Below are 21,552 nucleotides of genomic sequence, written 5' to 3'. Positions count from 1 at the left end.
TTTGTGTAAATCAGGACTCTCACACTGGCCCATAGCGGTTTCATCACTTTATTAATGAGTTTAATTATTTTTATACCAACAAACAAAAACACAGTTTCTCTCCCTCCCTCTCTCTCTCTCTCCTACAACCCTTCCCACATCTGCTCCTCCTATCTCAACAGACCTCCCGCAGGTGTGAAATGTGATTGCAACAAATTAAAACCAACCCATAACATATGCTGAAGGAAAACATTTACAGTTATTTTCTTCATTTGGGTGGGACACAGCAAGGGTCAAACATCAGAGGAATTAACCGATAACACAGGAGAGCACTCACCCGAACCACACAATCAACCTACTTTCTCTCGCTCGCTCTCTCTCTCTCACACACACACACACACACACACACACACACACACACACACACACACACACACACACACACACACACACACACACACACACACACACACACACAGGGCGGCACCATTGCATTCACATACACCTTAAAACACTGTGGGGAAGAAGAGACAGAGCAGGACAGTCGAAAACAACAGACATGGCTTCAACGTTAACTCCACGCAACCGCATTCATGTGCCGAACGCCGCTTCCACGGAGATCCAACTTGTACGTAGTCATATCCCAAAGCCATTTGATGTCCCCTGCACATTATACAGATTATACGTATGGCTCTGCTGAATGATTATGGCGTTTACCTGCTAATACCAGATCCTGCTTAAGAGACCATTCCAAAGGCCTGGATGTGTACACTTCTGAACATTTTAGACAGTCGCATATTAAAAGCAAGCTTTCTAAACCTACCCCTACCCAACCCTATAACAGAAGCACAATAAATAAAAGCAACACTATAACGTTTAAAGGGGGAGGGAAGGAGAAATAACCAGAGAGAAACGGAGGGAGAGAAACACAGTACATTTCGTTTTGTTTTTCCCTGCTGAACCAGGTCTTGAAATAAAACTGTATTTACAGACTGCAGGACTGAGGGGAGAGCCTGGTCACGGTTAAGCCAGCTCTACTCTGCCGAAGAAAAGGAAAATTACAAGAACAACAATATAATAACAAGAATAACAAAAAAATAAAATAAAATAAAGGTAGTTGATATTTACAGGTTAGCTATAGTAAGGGAGGGGGAGGGAGGAGAGGAGAGAGGGGGTGGGGGGGGGGGGGCAGAGGAGAGGGAGGGAAGGCTCCAAAATAGTTTGAGGTTATTCAGCCTGTTGATCCATCTGTGGTGTGTGCGAGTGGGAGGAGAGGCAGGGGACTGTAGTAGCTAGCAGTGAACCTGAAAACCTGTAATACATTTGGAATTTATAACGAGCGTAACTGCGGTGATCAGGGATAGCAATCAATCACATTTTTTCCCCCCCCTCAAAAAAAAAAAGGAGAAAAAAATAAAAAGTCTTTAGGTGAGCGATTAAGATCTACAAACACACAAGTACACTCAGAAAGAGGACACCACTGTCATGCAGTACACTACAACTCCTTTACAGTACATGAAGTCGCACGAGCGTCCACGCCCCCACCACTCGCGCTCAAACGCACGCGCGCACACACCATGGCGTGTGTGCATCTCGGCAAGAAAGAAAAAATCAAATCAAATTAAAATACGACTGATTTCTGAAGCTAAATTTAGACCGGATGAAAAAGCGACAAACAGCTTGGTGGCCTTGAGCCGGCAGCACTAACCTGGCCAGGCCTGGTCATATAACACTAAAACAAACATCTCCAACACACCAATCACTTACTGCTACACATAGCTACATTTTCAGAGCAGAGGGGCTATAGCCAAGGCTAGAGAACATCTGCCGGTGTGCTAGTGTGTGGTTCATGTACACGGCCAAAAGAGCATGTGAAAAAGCCGACTATGGAAAGGCAGCTTACTAGACGTGCACGCAAACGTGAGAGGAAGGAACTGCTTTCGAGTGACTGGTGGCAAGATGACCGTCATCACCATGCAACACCACATCCCGCGAGTTAACATTGTGGAGAAATTGCAGTTAAAAGGACCATTTCATACCACTTCGAACGCAATTTCAACCGGTTTCCAAAAGGACCCTACATCCTAGCGGACCATATAATTTATGAACTTTATTCAAGCAAGATTAACCACTCCTGTTTGTCTCAATCTCCCTACGACAAACGGTCACAAAGCTTAGAAATGTTTCGGCAATATATTTGTGTCTTCTGCTTTTGTGACTTTGAGGCGTGTACACACACATGAACATGAACATAAATGAATGTGCGCTTTTATATTTTGAAACGGTCCCTCCTTAAACTGTGAACATTAAGACGTTTTTCGAAGCTGAACCAGATTTATTCAGTAGGGTAGCAGCCATAGGGACACTAGATGTCTACACCACTAAAGACTTCACACCCCCCGCCTCCGGCCAACAGTAAAACCTCTAAAATCCCCTATCAAAAATAAAAATAAATAAATGTACAAGAAAAATAAAAAAAAACTGCCGTTTCGTCATTTTTGTTGCAATTTTTCTATAATTTAATATAAAAAGTATAAAACCACAAACTTTCTTTTTCCATTTACATGCAGAACCTAATGGCCTTGTCTTATGTTTAATCTCATGGTGGGGAGAACAGCAGGGGGAGAGGCATTTTTTGATCTGATGTTGAAAGTGAAGGGATATAATTCTGCAGCGGAGGATCAACCCCCCCCAAGCTCTTCACAAATCCCACAGAGCTCAAACACAGAAGAGCCGAACAGCGGACAGAAGCCGACCTGCTCACGAACAAACATTTATCCGAACAATGAAGCCGTCTGTGCAAATTGATTTTGAGGATTTTTCTCGTTTGTACCAAGATCCACCACCAGGTGGCAGCGTTGTCCCAGGGCCCAGGCGTGCCAGAGAAGCACGTTTTAAGACCTCCGAGAAAGTGATTACCGTCAGTCTACGCTATAAATTCAGGACATTTAACCCCGTTTATATATACAATGTCAGAGCATCATCATAAAAACTGAGTCTGGAGATTCAAATAAATAAACACTAAAAACAAAACAAAAAAAAAAAGGATAAAATCAAAAAAGGAAGATCGTTATACAGACAACCTCGACCCCTTAATCTCCCCTGACAATGAAATGATCATATCCCGATGCCAGGAACAGGACAGGCTGATTAAACTGGCCTGGCTCCACTATGATAACTGCCAAGTACTGGACATGACACAAGATCTCAGTCCATCAAGCCTGTACGTAGCCTATACTGACCACACGAGAGTCAGTGCAAATGCAGTGAAACTCCTATACTAGACTCTGCAGCACAGCATGAATAGACCGTACACCAGCCGATTTTCCAATTACTGAACGGTATGGCTGGACTGACCGGAACTGTCAAATACAATGAAATGTGTCAGCTGTAAGGATGTGTGTGTGTGTGTGTGTGTGTGTGCGTGTGCGTGTGCGTGTGTGTGTGCGTGTGCGTAAATCAGTTTACTACAGTTTGGAGCCAATAACGTTGGAGGAGAGGGGGAGGATTGGGAAGAGGGGAGGGATGAACAGACAGACAGACAGGGGGGTATTCAGGTGCTGTTGTTGAGAGTTCCAGGTGCTGAGCTGGGCTGGGCTGGGCTGTCTGACACACCACCATCTGCTGGAGGGAAAGGGAAAGTGCAGTCAGATATCCTGCACACTCAGCGTGTTATTACAGCGCTCAGCTCGGTTTACAGGTGCTGTTCACTGCAGGTGCCAAGGCCATGGTTTGTAACCCTCCACTTACCCATGTTACTCCACCTGACATAAAAATGAACCTAAATAAATAAATGATAAAGAAATGATCCACAAGTATACAAGTGAAAATGAGCAGATTCTCTTATCCAGAGCGACTCAACACAGCTTCCGTACTTCTCTCACACAATCCATTCACCCAGGTGGACTAAATACCTTGCTCAAGGGTAGAGTGGCAGTGTGTATGTGTGTGTGTGTGTGTGAGTGCGCTTGTGAGTGTGTGTGTGTGTGTGTGTGTGTGATCCTTTTAGAGTGTTTCAGCCCTCCTCTGCGTTGCAGTGCTGTCCATTATGTTGCAAATCCACGAATGTTTACAGATGTACTCGAGACTATTTAGTGCCCTCTTGTGGAGTTAACGTCGAACACTTGAGCACAATTCTATCAGGCAGCTTAAGAAATAATGGCATCCACAAAATATAAGCAGGCAATATAACGCCGTCACAAAAGGTGTTCTTTTCATGAGAAATCCATTAAGGAGTCTTTACTGGTTTCAGTGCGACTGCTTAGAAAAGAACGGTGAGCTTGGCATTCTAGATAGACTTAGAATTAATCACCACTTTGGGCTCTTTCCAATCGCTTATTTGTCACCAGCTACTTCCTTCTCCTGCTCTTCGCTCCTCCCATTAGGGAGGCAGAAACAGGAAGTGAGAGAAGGAGGTGCAGATAGGGGAATGGAGAAAGTGTGAATTAGGCAAATGGAAAGTCCTCGTCAGTTACAGGCGTGGCAAATGCATGCATGGCAGACGGGGACGTTTATAAACTGAAACTGAACAGGTCACTGAAAATCTTGAAATACTACATTTCAGCAATACTGAGAAGAAAATTTGTTCATTTCGGGTAAGATCATGCTTTTGGATTTCTCAGGGACCTGCAAGAGTGTGTTCAAATCAGCATCTACGATGGCTACACAAAGTATTCACACCCGTTCACTTTCTGCACACTGCTGTAGATTTAAATGGGTACAACAGCCCTTGTAGTCCATCAATCTACACTCAATAACCCATAATGGCAAAGTGAAAACATGTTTTCGCAAATAAAAAAATCTCAAACTGAAATTTCTTTCTGTAGCCCCCCTGTACGGAGTGGAAGTACCCAGGACCGTTACTCTCTGAGGGTCAGAGGGGGGACGTACCGTGCGAGGCGGGGGAGGTCTGTGCGCGGGCGTGCGGAGGAATGAGCGTGGAATTGAGCTGCGGTTGGATGGAGAGCTCTGGAGACAGACAGAGAGAGAGAGACAGAGGTTAATGCACACTCCGCAGCGTTAACACCGACAGAGCGGGTCCCTCACAGACCGACAGACGGGGCGGGGGGAGCCCCGCTCCACTGACGCACAGCCTTACAGCAGCACTGTCCGTTTCAATCCGTCAGCACGTCCCACTCTCCCCTCTCTCAGCAAAAACGGGTTTACACTGAAAATCGCAGATTACCATTCTGAAGAACACTCCAACACCGCCAACAGTTGGGTGGAATACAGCAGGAGTGAGCGTAAGATGAACAATTGACTTTCATGCATCACACTACAGCATGCTTCACCAGTGCAGCGTTATTATAAGACAAAGGAGAATGGCAGGGGCATTGTGTATCCCTACTCTCTCTACCCGTCAGACAGATACTTATTCTAAAATAATAACCGCCTGACACTGTAATGAGAGTATCCATTTACATGCCTTTTGTACCAGCACGAACACTGATTCTGAAGATAAATATCCTATTAAATACAACACAGTGGACTGCAGTAGAGTTCAGTAATCACCTGCTGAGAGTATGACTGCACGGAGCAGATGATACAGGCCATAACGCTGAGGCAGTAAGAGCACAGAGCTACCACAGTGACGAGACAGCCAGCGTACGGGGACGACAGAGAATCGAATCAGAATACAATCAGAGTCTAGTGTTACAACAAGATCGTTGAGTGACTGCAGTGAGAGCGTAGAGTTGCTTTCAGTGCGGTGGAGTGACAACAGAGTATAGTGTTTATTCAGTAGAGTGTACAGTGTTGATTCAGTGCAATAGAGTGAAGGTAGAGTATAGTGTTGATTCAGCAGAGTGTAGTGTTGAATCAGTAGATTAGTGTTGAATCATTAGATAAGTGTTGATTCAGTAGTGTACAGTGTTGAATCAGTAGATTACAGTGTTGATTCAGTAGTGTAGTGTTGATTCAGTAGATTACAGTGCTGATTCAGTAGATTAGTGTTGATTCAGTAGATTAGTGTTGATTCAGTAGACTGCAGTGTTGATTCAGTAGATTACAGTGTTGATTCAGTAGATTAGTGCTGATTCAGTAGACTGCAGTGTTGATTCAGTAGATTAGTGTTGATTCAGGGCGCTTCAGCACAGTGACAGGACAGCGCGCTGGCGGGGGCAGGACACTGACCCACGGGGCTGAAGTTGAAGAGCAGAGGCAGGTCTCTCCCGCTGGGCAGACGTGCCCCGGGCTGGCGCAGCTCATCGAAGAAGGGGTGGGCGCAGGCCTCCAGGGGCGACAGCCGCGTGACGGGCGTGTACTCCAGCAACCGAGAGCACAGCGCGATGGCCTCCGGGGGGGTGCGGGGCTTGAACACCTGACGCGGGAGGACAGGGTGAGCACACACCGCAGAACCTACCGGAACCGCCGGACTGCGCGTCCCGTTCACTCTGCGCAAAACATTCCTGCTCCGCCCTGCAGAGCCCCGCAGTCTGAACGGGTCAGCACCGACCGCCCCGCAGTCTGAACGGGTCAGCACCGACCGCCCCGCAGTCTGAACGGGTCAGCACCGACCGCCCCGCAGTCTGAACAGGTCACGCCCCACTCATCTCCTCTAGATCCTCAACTCCTCTCCCACACACACACACACACACACACACACACACACACTTTACAGTAAAGGTGCGAGTTCTGACATATGGACCGTGAAATCAAGCCTACACAACTGCTTATACAGCAACTAGTGTAATTAGCAATACTGCAATAATTTCGACAAAGAAACTGACAGCCCCCCCAACCACAAGCAAATGAGGCCAATTTGTATTCACAACTGCGTGTGAGAATTTACAAAAACGCAAGCAAGAAAAGACTGCAAAGACATTAAGGCTTTAGACCAAAACAACATGGCAGGAAAGACACACATTTACATTACAGCTGTAACAGCATATTATGAAATACAACTAAAGGATGTACTTTTACGCTGAAGAGTAAAAAAGAAAATACATTCATTTTGTGTATTATTGACGTACCTTTGTCCAGGGGTGTGCTTTGATTTGAGGGAATTTGAACTCTGTGTAGTTGGGGTTCATCTCGCGGATCTGTTCCCGTGTCGGGGTCCCCAGGACCTGGTAAAGAAGCAAAAGCGCAGGAGGACATTGGAGGACATTGGAGGACATTGGAGAACATTGGAGGACATTGGAGGACATTGGAGGACATTGGAGGACATTGGAGAACATTGGAGAACATTGGAGAACATTGGAGAACATTGGAGAACATTGGAGGCACTTGCGTGTTTCACAATACAGGAGGATGTGTCAGACAAGCTGAAATCAAAATTACTCAATTTAGACAATTCTTCATAACTATACAAGCACATCTTAAAGTATCATTTCCAAAAAATCTATAAAATTGTAATACTTCTGCATTTTCACACAAGTTTTTTTTCCAACCACTTCCTGGAAATCAAGATATTATGAGATTTAACGTCAGTGTACCGGTGGGCGTGTAATTTCGTGTATTTTCCGTCCCCCTCCAATCAAAATCCTTTTCACACATTATCATTCGATGCCCACCCCCCTCTTAATTTGATGTCAGTCAAATCGAGTCCCCGCCCATCAGAAATTCCCCCGTGTGGCATCGTGGAAGCCGTTTCAGAGGTCTCTGAGGGCGGCTCGGTCCTCACCTTGATGATCTCCACCAGCTGGTCCACCCCGCTGTCCCCGGGGAAGATGGGCTGTCCCAGCAGCAGCTCGGCCAGCACGCAGCCGGCCGACCAGATGTCGATGTTGGAGGTGTAGTCGGTGGCCCCGAAGATGAGCTCGGGGGCCCGGTAGTAACGCGAGCAGATGTAGGACACGTTGGGCTCGCCCCGAACCAGCTGCTTCGCACTGGACACACGGACGGACAGACAGACAGACGGACGGACAGACGGACGGACAGAGAGAGAGACAGACAGACAGACAGAGAGACAGACACACACAGACAGACAGACAGACAGACAGACAGAGACAGACAGAGACAGACAGAAGGAACACATCAGTGAAGAATCAATATTTTGCAGCCCCCTACAATTAATCTGCCATTAAAAAAAAAGCTGGCCTAGAATCGTAATTGGCCCTTATCGAGTGACTGACATACCTTGTTGAAAGGCTTACACAGTACGTACAATGTAGGGTCAGGTAAGTAATATTTGGAAACTTGCTTTGAGATTTCTACTTTTATTTTCTGACGCGCCTCTTCGAAGGGTTCTCAAATAAGGCAATGAATGCCTCCACCATTAGCGAAGACGCCGTGAAAACAAAATCGTTCAGCAGCTATATATAGGCGTAGGATAATTTTGTTTATATACAACATAATTGAACGCGGACAACCACGCGGCCCGGCAGTGACATTAGTGTTCCAGCTGCCAGGGTCCGCTCTCATTACAACAGAGCAACGGGAGAACTTCAGCCGTTATCGCCGCGGCAACTCATTAAAAAGGCCTCGCCCGGGGATCGCACGCTCAGCAGATTGTGAAATATGAAACAGGAAACCAGCGCGAGCGGACAGTGATTAACTCCCCTCCACCAATGAGTAACGGGAGCCCAGGGCCTGGCCCGCAGTCAGAGACGGCCGGGGGCAGAGGAGGGCGGGGGCGGGCCCTGGAGCCACGAATAGCTGGACACGGAGCCCGAGGGATCTCGGCCCTGAAAGATCCGAGGGCCAAGACGGCCCCTGCCACTGTCGCCGAACCCAGCGGTGCCAGTCACACGCACACGGAGACCGTCGAGTACGAAGCAGCGCAGCGTCAGCACAAACAACCCGTACGGACCGGGACGGTCCCCCCCCCCCCCCTCCGCAGACCGGGACAGTCGTCCCACCCACAGACCGGGGCAGTCCCACCCCCCACAGACCGGGACAATCGTCCCACCCACAGACCGGGGCAGTCCCACCCCCCACAGACCGGGACAGCCGTCCCACCCACAGACCGGGGCAGTCCCACCCACAGACCAGGGCAGTCCCACCCCCCACAGACCGGGACAGTGATCCCACCCACAGACCGGGGCAGTCCCACCCACAGACCAGGGCAGTCCCACCCACAGACCGGGCAGTCCCCCCCCCCCCCCTTAACCTGCTGCGTAGAAACCATCGGAACCATCTTCGCTTCACTATTTGCACAGTACTTTTTGTACAGACACCATCACAAAGACACTTCACAGGAAAAACTGAAAATCAGAAAAACTGGGCAAGACCAAGTCTGAAAACCCAAAAGCAAAGCAAGTGAGGTTTTAAAAAATAAAACGCACACCAGTGGGAAGGAATCTTGGAAGGAACCTAGATAACCAAAGGATAGGCATCTTTCACTTGCGTTTGAAAGACGTCCGCGCCCATCCACGCCGGCTCCCCGCCCACAGTTTAGCGGCTGTTTAATGCCTTCTGACAGCAGCTCCGTCAGGTCTGCCGTTTCTCTGACAGACTGAGAGCCATCTTTACGTTCGCCCAACTTTACTGCACAAGCGTAAAGCTGTCACAGGAGAGGGCCCACAGACGGCCGCTTCACAAAGTGCACCATAAAAAGTATCACATCAGAAATTAACCACCATTTACATGTCGGCTGCAAAGTGCGAGCGAGCCCAGGTTTAAACTGCCATTCAGACGGCCGTAAAACGTCTCCCGGCATTTGAAAAAAAAAAAAAAAGCAAGATAAGACGGGACAGACAGACGTACGGACGGACGGACTCACCTCCCAAAGTCGCAGAGCTTGAGAATGGCGGTCTCAGGGTCCACCAGCAGGTTCTGGGGCTTGATATCCCGGTGACAGACCCCCTGGGAATGGATATAGGCCAGGCTGCGGAACAGCTGGTACATATATACCTGCCAAAGCAACAGAGCGCCCTTTAAACCCACGCTGCAGCTACAGAGCTCATTACCTGCCAATTAACTGCCCCTCTGCCACGCAGGCAAGGGGCGGCATTAGTCCTGCAGATACGCGCTCTCACCTACCTTCCGGGAGCGTGCCTGCTCCTTCCTCACGCACACGTTTTTGAAAGGGAGAAGGAACGAGCTCGGTGCTTACGGACCGGGAGCCAGCGCGGCGAGGCCTGCCGGCTCTAAGTTTCATAAGCGCTCCGTTCAGGGAGCTCACTGAACACAGAACGCGCGGATCCCGCTTATTCGGGTTTGTTGAGCGAGTCCGCGTTTACGAGGGCGCGCTCGGTCTGTCAGCCTCCCGTGTTCCCTCGGCCAGCGAGCGAGCGGTGGAGGAGCTACAGCAGCAGCTCGGAGCGCCGCAGTGCAGCGGGAAACCAGCCGCTAACCGCTAACTGCTAACCGCGCAGGCTGGAGCAGCGCTCACTGGGCATGCTCAGAGTGAATCAGTATGCGCGGCCATGCTCTGCAGGCTGGGGCAATGAGGCATGTAACTGCGATAATGCCACCCAAATCCAGGAGTTAGGCACGCGCACAGACGCAGAGACACACACACACACACACACACACACACACACACACAGACAAGCGCACGCACACACACACAGACACACACACACACACACACACACAGAGATACCGAGACAAGCGCACACAGACACAAGCAGAGACGAGAACACACACACAGACACACACACACACACACACACACACAAGCACAGAGACAAGAACACATACACACACACACAAACAAGCACAGAGACAAGAACACACACACACGCACGCAAGCACGCACACGCACATAGACATGCACGCACACAGACACACAGACACACAGACACACAGACACACAGACACACAGACACACAGACACACAGACACACAGACACACGGTACAGTATACAGACTTGCAAGTACTGGCTGGGCTCGAGGAGATTAAAAAGAAAAAAGAAAAAAAAAAGGGTCAGACTTCTAAGCAAATACCTCACATGACCTCTAAATCACCACGTCCATGGCGACTTACATATATAGCCTACAAATCAAGGCATGCAAACCAAAGAGAAAGAGAGAATGCAGAAGTGAATGAAGTAAGCGCAGAGACGGAGTGAGGGTGTGGATCAGGGTGGGGAACAGGGCTGGGTTTAGTAAGCACAGAGTGGGAGTGGGGGTGTGGATCAGGGCTGGGTTTAGTAAGCACAGAGATGGAGTGAGGGTGGGGAACAGGGAGGGGCTGGGTGTAGTAAGCGCAGGGCTGGGTGTAGTAAGCGCAGGGCTGGGTGTAATAAGCGCAGGGCTGGGTGTAGCTGGGTGGAGTAAGCGCAGGGCTGGGTGTAGCTGGGTGTAGTAAGCGCAGGGCTGGGTGTAGTAAGCGCAGGGCTCACACACCGACGGCGATTGGCTGCCATGCAAGGCCCCGACCAGCTCGTCAGGAGCATTTGGGGGTTAGGCGTCATGCTCAGGGACACTTCGACACAGCCCGGGCGGGGGATTAAACCGGCAACCCTCCGACTGCCAGACGACTGCTCTTACTGCCTGAGCCATGTTGTCCCTATACATACATACACCGGGATAATTACAGAATCTATCAGACTTAAGCACTGAGCAGGTCCTACCGGCTTTCCTGGATACGTTCCCAAACTCTCAATCAGGCCATCTAATCAACCACCAATTAAACTCTCTCAAAGTCCCTCAGGAGAATACTGCACTTACTAGACTCACCCCCCTAATCCTAACATGTTCTTACCCTTTGACAAATAATAAAATATATATATATTTTAAAAAAAAGCACGACGTGAACATTAATGAAAGACTAAGCAAGCCGCCGGCAACTCTCCGGTTAACCGCGTAAGAAATCACCTCAAGCGCCGTCTTCAAATGCAAGGTTACAGATCAAAACGACTTCCGCGAGTTGCTTCGCCCCCGTCCCTCCGCTCCGTCGCGTCATCTAATTAACGATCAAAGCAGAGGCGGGAGAATTACAAAGCGGCCGGCCATCGGACGCTTCGTTAAAAGAAGTCCGTTCTTGACGGCTTGCGTTCCGAAATTCGCCGGCCGGTTCCCGTTTCCCTTTCACAGCCGCCTTTGATCACCCCGCGCTCCCCCAGCCCAACCGAATGCATTACGCTCCGAAGAGACCGGGGAACGAGCGGCGTTTTAATGAAGGACGCTCCGCGGGAAGGATCGGCCAATAACATCGTTTCAACAGAGTGCCGCCTGTTACTCCACGGGGGTGGGGGGAGGGCGGGGGGCACGAGGGGACAGAGGAAGCCAGTGAAGAAGGTGATGTAGGGGTGTGGGTGGGGGGGGGTTAACGGGATGGAAAGAGGCGGAGAGCGAGAGGCGGAAGACAGCCAGGAGGGCAGGGGTGGGCTGTGGCCGGTACCTTGACATAGATGATGGGGATGGTGGTCTTGGCCTTGTTGAAGTGCCGGGCCACCCTGTACACCGTCTCCGGGACAAAGTCCAGCACCAGGTTCAGGTACACCTCGTCTTTCTGCGGACAGACCACAGGGATCAAAGTCAGAGGGGATGCTGTCACACGGAGAAGACCTTTTTAACCAAAGAGACTAAGCACAAGAATCCCAATCACAACAGAACAAGCCACTGTGAAAAAAGGGCACCAGAGAATGTTTAATAAATAAGGGCTTCTACATTGTCACCGTATTACTATGCAACTGGATGTGAAAACAAAACAAATCCAAGTTACAACCAAGTCCCTGGGTTTCTCCTGGACCTCAGACACTGACACCTGCGAAATGACTACAAAGAAAGTTTTACTTATCATCTTGACTGGCTACTGTGAGGAAAGAGAGCAGTTGATGAAGGACAGGAGGGTGGTACTCTACCACAGGACACTCCCTTCTCTTAGCAGGGCTGCCTTGCATATCATTCATCTCACATGGCTCACCTATACTGCCCGTGCCTCAGTATGTCAATAAAGCTTTAACATTCAAAAAGGAGCGGGAAGCGGACATTAGCACGGTACCTTCTCGCCGCTGGAGTAGAAGAAGTAGCGTAGCCTCACGATGTTGCAGTGGTCCAGTTTCCGCATGATCTGTAGCTCACGGTTCTGAAAGGCACGGTCGGTAGAGGAAGCGGTCACTACGGTCCCGCGCAGAGATCTATACAGTAGCGCTAGCCTATGTGTGGTGTTGCCAATGGATCTTCAATTTTAGCATTTGGTGCTAATCCAGAGCTTTGAATCACAGGCATTTTTTGTCAAAATCAGTACAAAAATACACTGTGCCATTTTGATCCAAAATTAAACGCATGAAACTTTGCAGAACTCCTCATAACACCGATGAATAAAAGATAAAACAATAGAATGGGAGCTGAACATATTCTGAAGCTCGAACCAAATCTGTAGATTGAATCCTAGAATTCCAAGCTTTTCTAAATGTTAAGGGAATGGCCTTTACCTTATCTGCTGTGCTCTGGCAGTCAAACAGAATTATTCATTTTAGACAGCAATGCATACTTGTCTTGTACAGAACAATGCTTTCTGACACACAGCTTCAGAGCAGAGCTGAAGTCTGAACTGACATAGCACGTGTAAAACCGCATAGCACACACAAAACCAGTAACATGACCAATGATTGGTCACGGTATTTGTTTTGCCCCAATCGCTGGTTGCGTTATTAGCTCTGCGTGCGCTAAAAGCCCAGAGTCATCAGCAGACTCACTGAATAGAGTCAGGATAAAAGGAGAAAGGCACTGAGCCAGCAGTGTGAAGGTGTGGTCAGAGGAGAACAGCACTGGGTTTTACAGTAGGCTATAAGTCACAGGCCGGAAATCCTTTTAAGAAGCTATGGGATCACGCTGTAGCAAAGGCGCATTACCTGACAATGTACAGGAAATGCAGCACGAGCCAACCACACAAATACCTGCAGACCTTATTGGACAGCACGCTAAGGATGTATAGGGCTTCGCTTATCTCTAAAGGCTGATCTGACATCGGATACAAATTTGTCTCTTCTTACATAATCATGGTTCCATGAACAACTAGTTATCTTTGTACTAAAGGGAGTACACACACTAGTGCAGAGAGCAGAGTCTGTAGGGCTATGAGTGAGTGAGTGAGTGAGCAAGGAGTGTCATGGCACAGGTATTCAGCCATAACGGTTCACTTCCGTTCTGCACACACTGCAAACAGAACAATTACAGCTCTGTGTGGAACTTAAATACAGAAGTCAGCGGCCACCGCCCCCCTCCCGATAACTTTGTGCTATATTTATTTTGTTCTACAAGAAATTATGGCCAGTTAATCACAGTCTAGATTTACATAATAAATGAAAAGCCATTTTATCTTTCGAATCACATTTTTTTACTGCGCTACCATTAAGTCAAAAGCGAGGCAGGAGATTTCTGTGTACTGTTCCACCCCTGCTATGAGCAGCGCTACACAGAGTGGTAGCAGTGTTTTAGCTTGAACCCTGCTATGAACAGGGCTACACAGAGTGGTAGCAGTGTTTTAGCTTAAACCCTGCTATAAGCAGCGCTACACAGAGCGGTAGCCGTGTTTTAGCTTGAACCCTGCTATGAGCAGCTCTACACAGAGTGGTAGCAGTGTTTTAGCTTGAACCCTGCTATGAGCAGCGCTACACAGAGTGGTAGCAGTTTTAGCTTGAACCCTGCTATTAGCAGCGCTACACAGAGTGGTAGCAGTGTTTTAGCTTGAACCCTGCTATTAGCAGCGCTACACAGAGTGGTAGCAGTGTTTTAGCTTGAACCCTGCTATTAGCAGCGCTACACAGAGTGGTAGCCGTGTTTTAGCTTGAACCCTGCTATGAGCAGCGCTACACAGAGTGGTAGCAGTGTTTTAGCTTGAACCCTGCTATGAGCAGCACTACACAGAGTGGTAGCAGTGTTTTAGCTTGAACCCTGCTATGAGCAGCACTACACAGAGCGGTAGCAGTGTTTTACCTTGAACCTCTTGTCCTGCAGGACCTTCTTGATGGCCACCATCTCCTGGCTGTCGATGAGGCGCGCCTGGTACACCACGCCGAAGGAGCCGTTGCCGATCACCTTGATGTCCGTGTACGACACCTCCTGCGGGCGGTCCGGGCCCTGGCCGGGTGTGGCCACCACCGTCGTCACCTTGCCGCTGTCCCCTGGGGAGAGACAACAGGACCGCGTCGCGTTTTCAATCACGGGGGAAAGCACCGGCGGCCGAATGAGAAGAACACACACCGTCCGACAGACCCGTCCCCAGAACCACCGTTACCCCTTACCGCAGACCCCGCAGGGGAAATACACCATGGAAACACTACCGTGACCTCCCCAGCGCCCCCCGGGAAAGACACAGCGCGGCATGGATATACGCTCTCAGATTTAAACTGCGGCGACCTTTCTGTCCGGCACTAAACGATCCTCCTACGGTGCAGCTCTTTGAGCTGTTCCAGGCCCCAACTGCACACAGGTTAGTTTACTGAACGTGAAGCACCACATGGCTTCAAAAAACTTACGCTCAACCGCTTCTAGAAAGACCCGGAATGCTTCAGACTTCACTGTGATGCGCATGCCGTCCGCCTCGGCTGCCTGCCCCTTTGGGAAACGCTGGCCTTCCTGCCCTTGGCCTGCCCCTGGCCTGCCCCATACAGGACCGGCAGGCCTGGGGTGTGGTGGGGAGCTCCTAACGCACAGTCCTTTCAGGCCCAGGTGCGGGTGAGTAAGGAGTTAAGGAGGTAGCCAGGGGGCGAGGCGGGGGTGGTTAGCGTGATTAAGATGCGGAGACGCAGAGCTGGCAGGACTGTGGAAGGGAAGAGGGGTCATGTGACCGGGAGCGTGTCGGAGCATGTGGGGAAAGGCGTGCGGACCGTGCGCCTCACTCAAATTCCGCTCTGCTCATGCCCCCGATCCCTGTTCCCATCACATCCGCAGGAGCCACAATTAAAAAAATGACACACACAAAAAAAAAAGAAAAAGCTCTCCATACTCACGCGAAGAGGAAGACACACAAATGCTTCCATGTGAGGAATGCCCACAGCACTGAGCTAATGCTCAAACTGACTGCCTGACACTGTGCCTCCACTGGAGCCTGACAGCAGCGGGTTGACCGGCAACATTAGCTGAGGACAGGGGCTGAGGACAGGGGCTGAGGACAGGGGCTGAGGACAGGGGCTGAGGACAGGGGCTGAGGACAGGGGCTGAGGACAGGGGCTGAGGACAGGGGCTGAGGACAGGGGCTGAGGACAGGGGCTGAGGACAGATTTGAATGCAAAAAAAAAAATATATAATATAGTTATATATAGTATAATTGTTCAAAACCTGTTGCTTTCTATTCAAATGTAATCTCCTCAACAGGCAATGCACATGTTCCAGTGGGAAGGCTTCCACCTAAGCACAAGGCTCTCTCTTTTCTACGTCACCCTTGAGTCCTGGAGCCATGGAAACCAACTCACATTGACCATACTTCGAGAATTCAGCCAAGGTTTAGCTGGAGTCCTGGAAAAAAAAAAAACCTCCGTTTGAAATAAAGGTCAACTGTACAGAGACTGAAAAATCTACAAAATGTTTCTCCGAAAAAGGCCTGCCATTTGTTGCTATTTTTCTACGGCCCCTTGACAAATCCTCCTCTGCATTTTGACGGGGGCGTTTGAGCCCCTTGGAGCTGCTCTCATTTGCTCCAGAACAAAAGCGGAAGCCACGCTGAACAGCTTTACAGCCGTCTCACCGGCCGTTTGACGCATCCGAGTCCAACGCCGCCGGCCTACGGGCCCGAACGGTCCCAGCAACGGGGAAGGAACCTGGGCCAGAGGCTCCGGTGGGGCCACAGAGGTCCCTGTCCAGACACATGACGATGGTCACGAAGACGAGCATCGATACAGCCCCCTTCAGCACAACTCCTTACCCAGCTCAGCGCCAAGCGGCCAAAACCAGCTTCTTTCTCATGCTCATTTCCTGGTCACGCTGAGAGACGGTGCTCACTAGCAGCACTGCGGTTGGCTCCAGTGTAGGCCATTCAGATTCGTTTTCAATGTAAAGCCAATGGTACAATTGCGGTCAAAACACGAATAACGAATACAAAGGTTTTCCCACAAGAAAACTTAATCGCAATCGGCCTTTTTTCTTCATCTAATGTCTGCCCGTGTGCCGATCGCCTTTAAGTTATTGTGTCATTACGACAGTACAGCAATACTTTTTGGACGAATCAGGGACAGATTACGTCACTCTCTCTCACACGCTTAGTGGAGGAGCCGTATCGGCCACCCAACTGCACAGTCTCTGGCTCCAAATGTACAACATGGCGGGGGCCGGTAAACTCGATTTCCCGAGCTTAAAAACGCTCTTTAGGAGCCCATGGATAGTAAGTGGGTGACGTAACAGGCACTTGGTCCATATTCTCCTACAGTCTACGGTTAGCGCACAGCACACTGCCTGTCCAAGGGTCCTTCTCCTACCAAAGCGGTTTTGTACTTTGCCTTCATGAAAAACAGACCCCCCTGAGTAAAGCCGGTTAGGACATTAAAAAGGATGTGGACTGTATTCAAATGAGCTCTCTCAGTCGAGAGTTTTTCATAGAGTAGATTACGGTTTGCAAGGCAAAGCAACAATGAGTGGCTGACGGCTACAACAAATGCTTGTGTGATAGCATGATGAACGGCGAACAAGGGTCGGTTGTGAAATCCTGGCACATTCAAACAGAAAGTCAGTTTGACTTCATTAAAGGTAGCTGGAGGGGGGGAGGAGCAAATTAACTCTGTTACCATCAGTGCTATGTTCACCTTCAAAGTTTTGAAACAGTGTGTGAAATTTACACACAGTGAATCCCAACAGGAAACAGACTTTGCATTTACTGGATCAACTAACGGCGATTATTCTTCCCCTGCTAACAAATGAAGTCAGAAGGGAAATCATTCAAAATGAACAGATTTGGCATGAAAGTCGCTTTAATAATAAATGCAAAAATGAGTAGTTACACCAGCTGTCACTAAAGACTACGGATTCCTGAAGTTAATGAAACATTAACTGATGGGGCCAGTGATTTTCACTGCACTCCATCAATTCAGACATTCTAAAATTAATTATCTCATCAAACTTTTCTAAATTTAAAACAGAGGGTATAACATTGAAAAAGTTTTTTTTGCCCCATAACTCCGTTTGCTTTCAATACGGTTTACCGAGAGAGTAAATAAATTTTGGACTCAAGTCCTAATTTGACATTTTGTGGAGTATAATTTCAATTCAGTGGAGGCACAAATTCCATGTTAGTACATAATATTTTCACATTCCACTCAATGGTCCTCCTGCAAGAACCTCACGTATGAAAATATTTGTTCTTAAATCGCTCATACGAGTGATGTTTCCAGAAATGTTTTCATGAGACATCCCTTGTTCTTTTATACCCATTAGCCATCTATTCGACAGAACCCACCTACAGTACCATATAGACCGTACTATAACAGACATCTTCATTTAGGACAGTTTTCTGAAGTGAGAAGCTTTTGTTGAATCTGATGTGGCAGGCTCATACAAGCCCTTTGTGTGAAAACAGAGAAATTTATGATAAGAATATGAAAATGTTCTTGCATAAGTTTTTTGGTATTTGATAAATGTAAATACCTGCGTTTGTGACAATTCATAGCTGGAGGGATTTGAACCTTGGAGCAGCAAGAAGTCAAAAATACCTTGAAGCATTTAAAAAAACAGTTCACCAGTCATCCAGATCAGATATTAGTTGGCGAGGTGCCAAATATGTAAACAAATGGAAATTGCCTGAACATTGCTGCAACTAAGACATGCTGATATAATGACTAATGACACTGAACATGACAGATATGTGAAAACAATAGACAATGTATGTATATCATAATGTGGTGTGTGTGTGTGTGTGCGTGCGCAAGTGTGTGTGTGTGTGTGTGCGCCGTGTGTGACAGAGAGATGGGTAAAAGCATCTCACAGACTAATGCTGATTGATTCATCTGCTATACACACATTATGACCCTTTAGCAGCCTGTTAAGCGACTCAAACCCACCCAGTGCGTCACCATTTCTTCAGTGCTGTGTTTCAGTATCGCGTGCTCTAATGGATCTATGCATTTGGATTCATTCCTAACGTACTGGTTTGTTGCGCCTCAAAAACATCCACTGGCAAAACTGACCAAATCCTGGCTAAACCTTTCCAAGCAACGCACCCGGGTTAGTTTGGAGTGACGTTTACAGTCAATACCTCGGACCAGGGGGTCAATCCATGACACACCCTGGAGTTTCTCTGTGATGGTAAAAATAAATGTATATGCATTCCATTTCATATTAAAGGAAAACCCCTGGAGGCGGAACTGGTAGATTTACATTGGCATCCGGGCGACAGTCAGGATTTGCGCACACTACCGCACTGCCGAAATCAGCAGTCAGCTGACCGGACTCCCCTCTCTGAGCAGTTCAGGCTTCCACTTCCAAGTGTTTCCATGGTGTCAAACTACACACTTAAGGCACCTTGACAGTACGATTAGAATGGCCAGAGCTCATCCTTTCCATTACAGCTGGCCGGTGAGAGAGCTGCTCAATAAAAAAGGCTCACTTTATAACACGTGAAACAATTCACTGTCCCTCAATTATCAATCGTACTATTGGTCAAAGGACTCTGAAGGACAGCTGACCTCACACCAGTCAAGTCGTACTGTCATGTGAAGGTTGTCACAGGTGGCCTAGAGAGGCCTGTTCACAGCTTCATCCCACGGAAGAGAGGATTCTCTCCCTAGCTTCTCTGTAGCCTCGCTGTAATAAAAAGAAAATCTAAAAGCTGTGTCGCGTTTAATGAACTGTGCATTATAACTAGGCCACAAATTAACACAAGTGTGCCGATGGTACAGGTAATATGGAGGTGGCAACAGGTACCTTTATCCACCAGTGCTTGGAGGAAAAAGTGGGACTCGCATTACATCCAACTCTGATTCAGAGGTAACAAGTTTCTGAATAATACGGATACGCTAAAAAGTGGAATATTAAACAGACCTCGTGCTTGCAAATCCTGTTTGCCAAACCAAGAGTGACCCAAGGTACCTTGCACTGCAACTCACTGCTTTCAATCTCCTGGGTTTACACTACGCAAAAGAGTTACTGAGCCTATTGTACCCCGACAATCTTACACTGCATTGTTTACTTAACGTCCCATCCACCCTACCATTACCAGTAGGTAGAGTACGTGGTACAAATCTGTACTTAATTGCGCGTGAACAATACGCGGATTTCATCTGGTTGTGGGTCTAAATTTCCTTAACTGATTCGACAATTTTGTCATTTTCATCGATTCAGCATTTCATTATTCCGTAATAATTAATAATAGCGCTAGTTTTGCTGTTCGGAACGCAAAGATCGCTCAAGTGAGCTTTATCTAGCAAGACAAAACGTTGAATTACCCAGAATAAAACACCAGTTTACGCAGCAAACAAAGTTGGCTACGAAGCTATTAGTGGTTAACGTTAGCAACCTCGCTAGGTAGAGTAGATCGCTACTGTTACAATTTCGGGAAGATACTGTTAGCTAGCTAAAATCTGAACTAGCTAGTGTCCGTTTAACGTCAATATAGAAAATGCCATGTCGCAATCGAAAAACTTGGTCTTGACTGTCTCTTAAGGTTAGCTGAAACTGACGTTAAAATGTATGGCGAAACTAGCAAGCTACAGTATTAAGACGACGGCCCATCGAGCCCAAGAGCAATCTAGCTTTTATGCTAATGAGTTAGCCAGCTAACGTTACACTGCCCGTGACTGTAACTTGCTAACCTTAACCCCACTTATTTAGACCAAGCTATCGATGCCCCTCTTCCTGTCTCCGAAACCCAGTTTAATCTCGTTTGTTCTTTTTACCTTTCCCCCTTCGTGTTCAAAGAAAGATAGCTTCTAACAGCTTGTTAGCTGTCCCACAATCAAAGCCCTTGATCCTAATGGCCCCTTCACAAAAGCTACAGGGTAGCTGTACTAACGTGACTACAGTGGTTAACCAACTAGCCTTTTACGTTTCTCTGTCTATATTTTTAGAGTTGTACACTTTCATTTAATTATGTTTTCATTCCCGATTTGAAATAATTACGTAAATACTCACTGCTCATCTTCAAGCTCCCGAATCCGGACGAGCTACTCCCTGAGGCCTGTGACGCCCCGGACTTTCCTGTGGTACTCCCTCCAGCAACGACCGATCCGGCCGCGGCTGCAGCAGCTCCAGCAGCCCCCGGTGGCTCGGCAAACGAGCTGGTCCTGGGCCGCCCGCTGCCGCTCATTTCTGTGTGCAAGGGTATCGGGGCAGGGGGAGTCGGGGGTCGCTAGATTTGGCCAGGTGAATGTCTGTTCTTTCTTTTTTGACTTATATAATCGTTAAAAGAGAGACAGCATTGGTAGCGTATTGGTGGGTTTCTCCGTCTCCTCCTCTCTCTCTTCTGTCTGTCTGGGCAGTAGACCTGACGCACTGACTGTTTGCATTGCCTCTTGGGTAATGGAGTTTGTATGTGGAGCGCCAAGAACTGATTTTTGAACTAAGCAAAACATTTTCAAGAACTTCTATCCAATATATGTCGTTCAATCTCAGAAAAAACACGTCGAACACATAGAACACATATGTAATAAAAGTAATTACTCGGACAGCACTATATATTTTCAAAGGAGAAATTACAAATATGCTCTCGTTTACTAACGCGAGGTATTATGGGAAGTGTGGTCATTTTGGACTCCACTGGTTATTTTCTGCAGTTGCAAAAATGTGTGCAGCTCATTCACCTCCAACTGGGCA

General features: G+C 48.1%; 1 protein-coding gene across 2 annotated transcripts; it reads right to left on the bottom strand.

The window, feature by feature from the left end:
• Positions 1 to 34: 34 nt before the first annotated feature.
• gsk3ab (glycogen synthase kinase 3 alpha b) lies at positions 35 to 21,481 on the bottom strand. Of its 2 annotated transcripts, none has more exons than XM_061247816.1 (10): positions 20,872 to 21,481; positions 14,752 to 14,939; positions 12,815 to 12,898; positions 12,212 to 12,322; positions 9,644 to 9,774; positions 7,604 to 7,808; positions 6,951 to 7,046; positions 6,112 to 6,298; positions 4,870 to 4,947; positions 35 to 3,603 (listed from the first exon to the last, which is right to left on the bottom strand). In XM_061247816.1, the coding sequence occupies exons 1-10, from the start codon at positions 21,044 to 21,046 to the stop codon at positions 3,533 to 3,535; spliced, it is 1,326 nt and encodes a 441-aa protein (XP_061103800.1). In that variant the 5' UTR covers positions 21,047 to 21,481; the 3' UTR covers positions 35 to 3,532. The 2 variants fall into 2 exon arrangements, with proteins under 2 accessions (XP_061103800.1, XP_061103807.1); XM_061247823.1 differs by having other exon boundaries at positions 35 to 3,600; positions 20,872 to 21,479.
• Between the last annotated feature and the right edge of the window lie 71 nt (positions 21,482 to 21,552).

This window comes from Conger conger, chromosome 1 (assembly GCF_963514075.1).
Source record: "Conger conger chromosome 1, fConCon1.1, whole genome shotgun sequence".
Classification (NCBI taxonomy): domain Eukaryota; kingdom Metazoa; phylum Chordata; class Actinopteri; order Anguilliformes; family Congridae; genus Conger; species Conger conger.
Note: the sequence above shows the minus strand (reverse complement) of the source record. Positions and strands in the feature narration are given on the sequence as shown.

Bases quoted from the DNA above. Each gene is read 5' to 3' on its own strand.
- gsk3ab (XM_061247816.1), bottom strand. From the start codon at position 21,046: ATGAGCGGCAGCGGGCGGCCCAGGACCAGCTCGTTTGCCGAGCCACCG. The intron at 14,940-20,871 runs GTGAGTATTTAC...GTCTCTCCCCAG, and splicing joins CGGGAGCTTGAAGATGAGCA to GGGACAGCGGCAAGGTGACG. The intron at 12,899-14,751 runs GTAAAACACTGC...CGTGCCTTTCAG, and splicing joins TGCAGGACAAGAGGTTCAAG to AACCGTGAGCTACAGATCAT.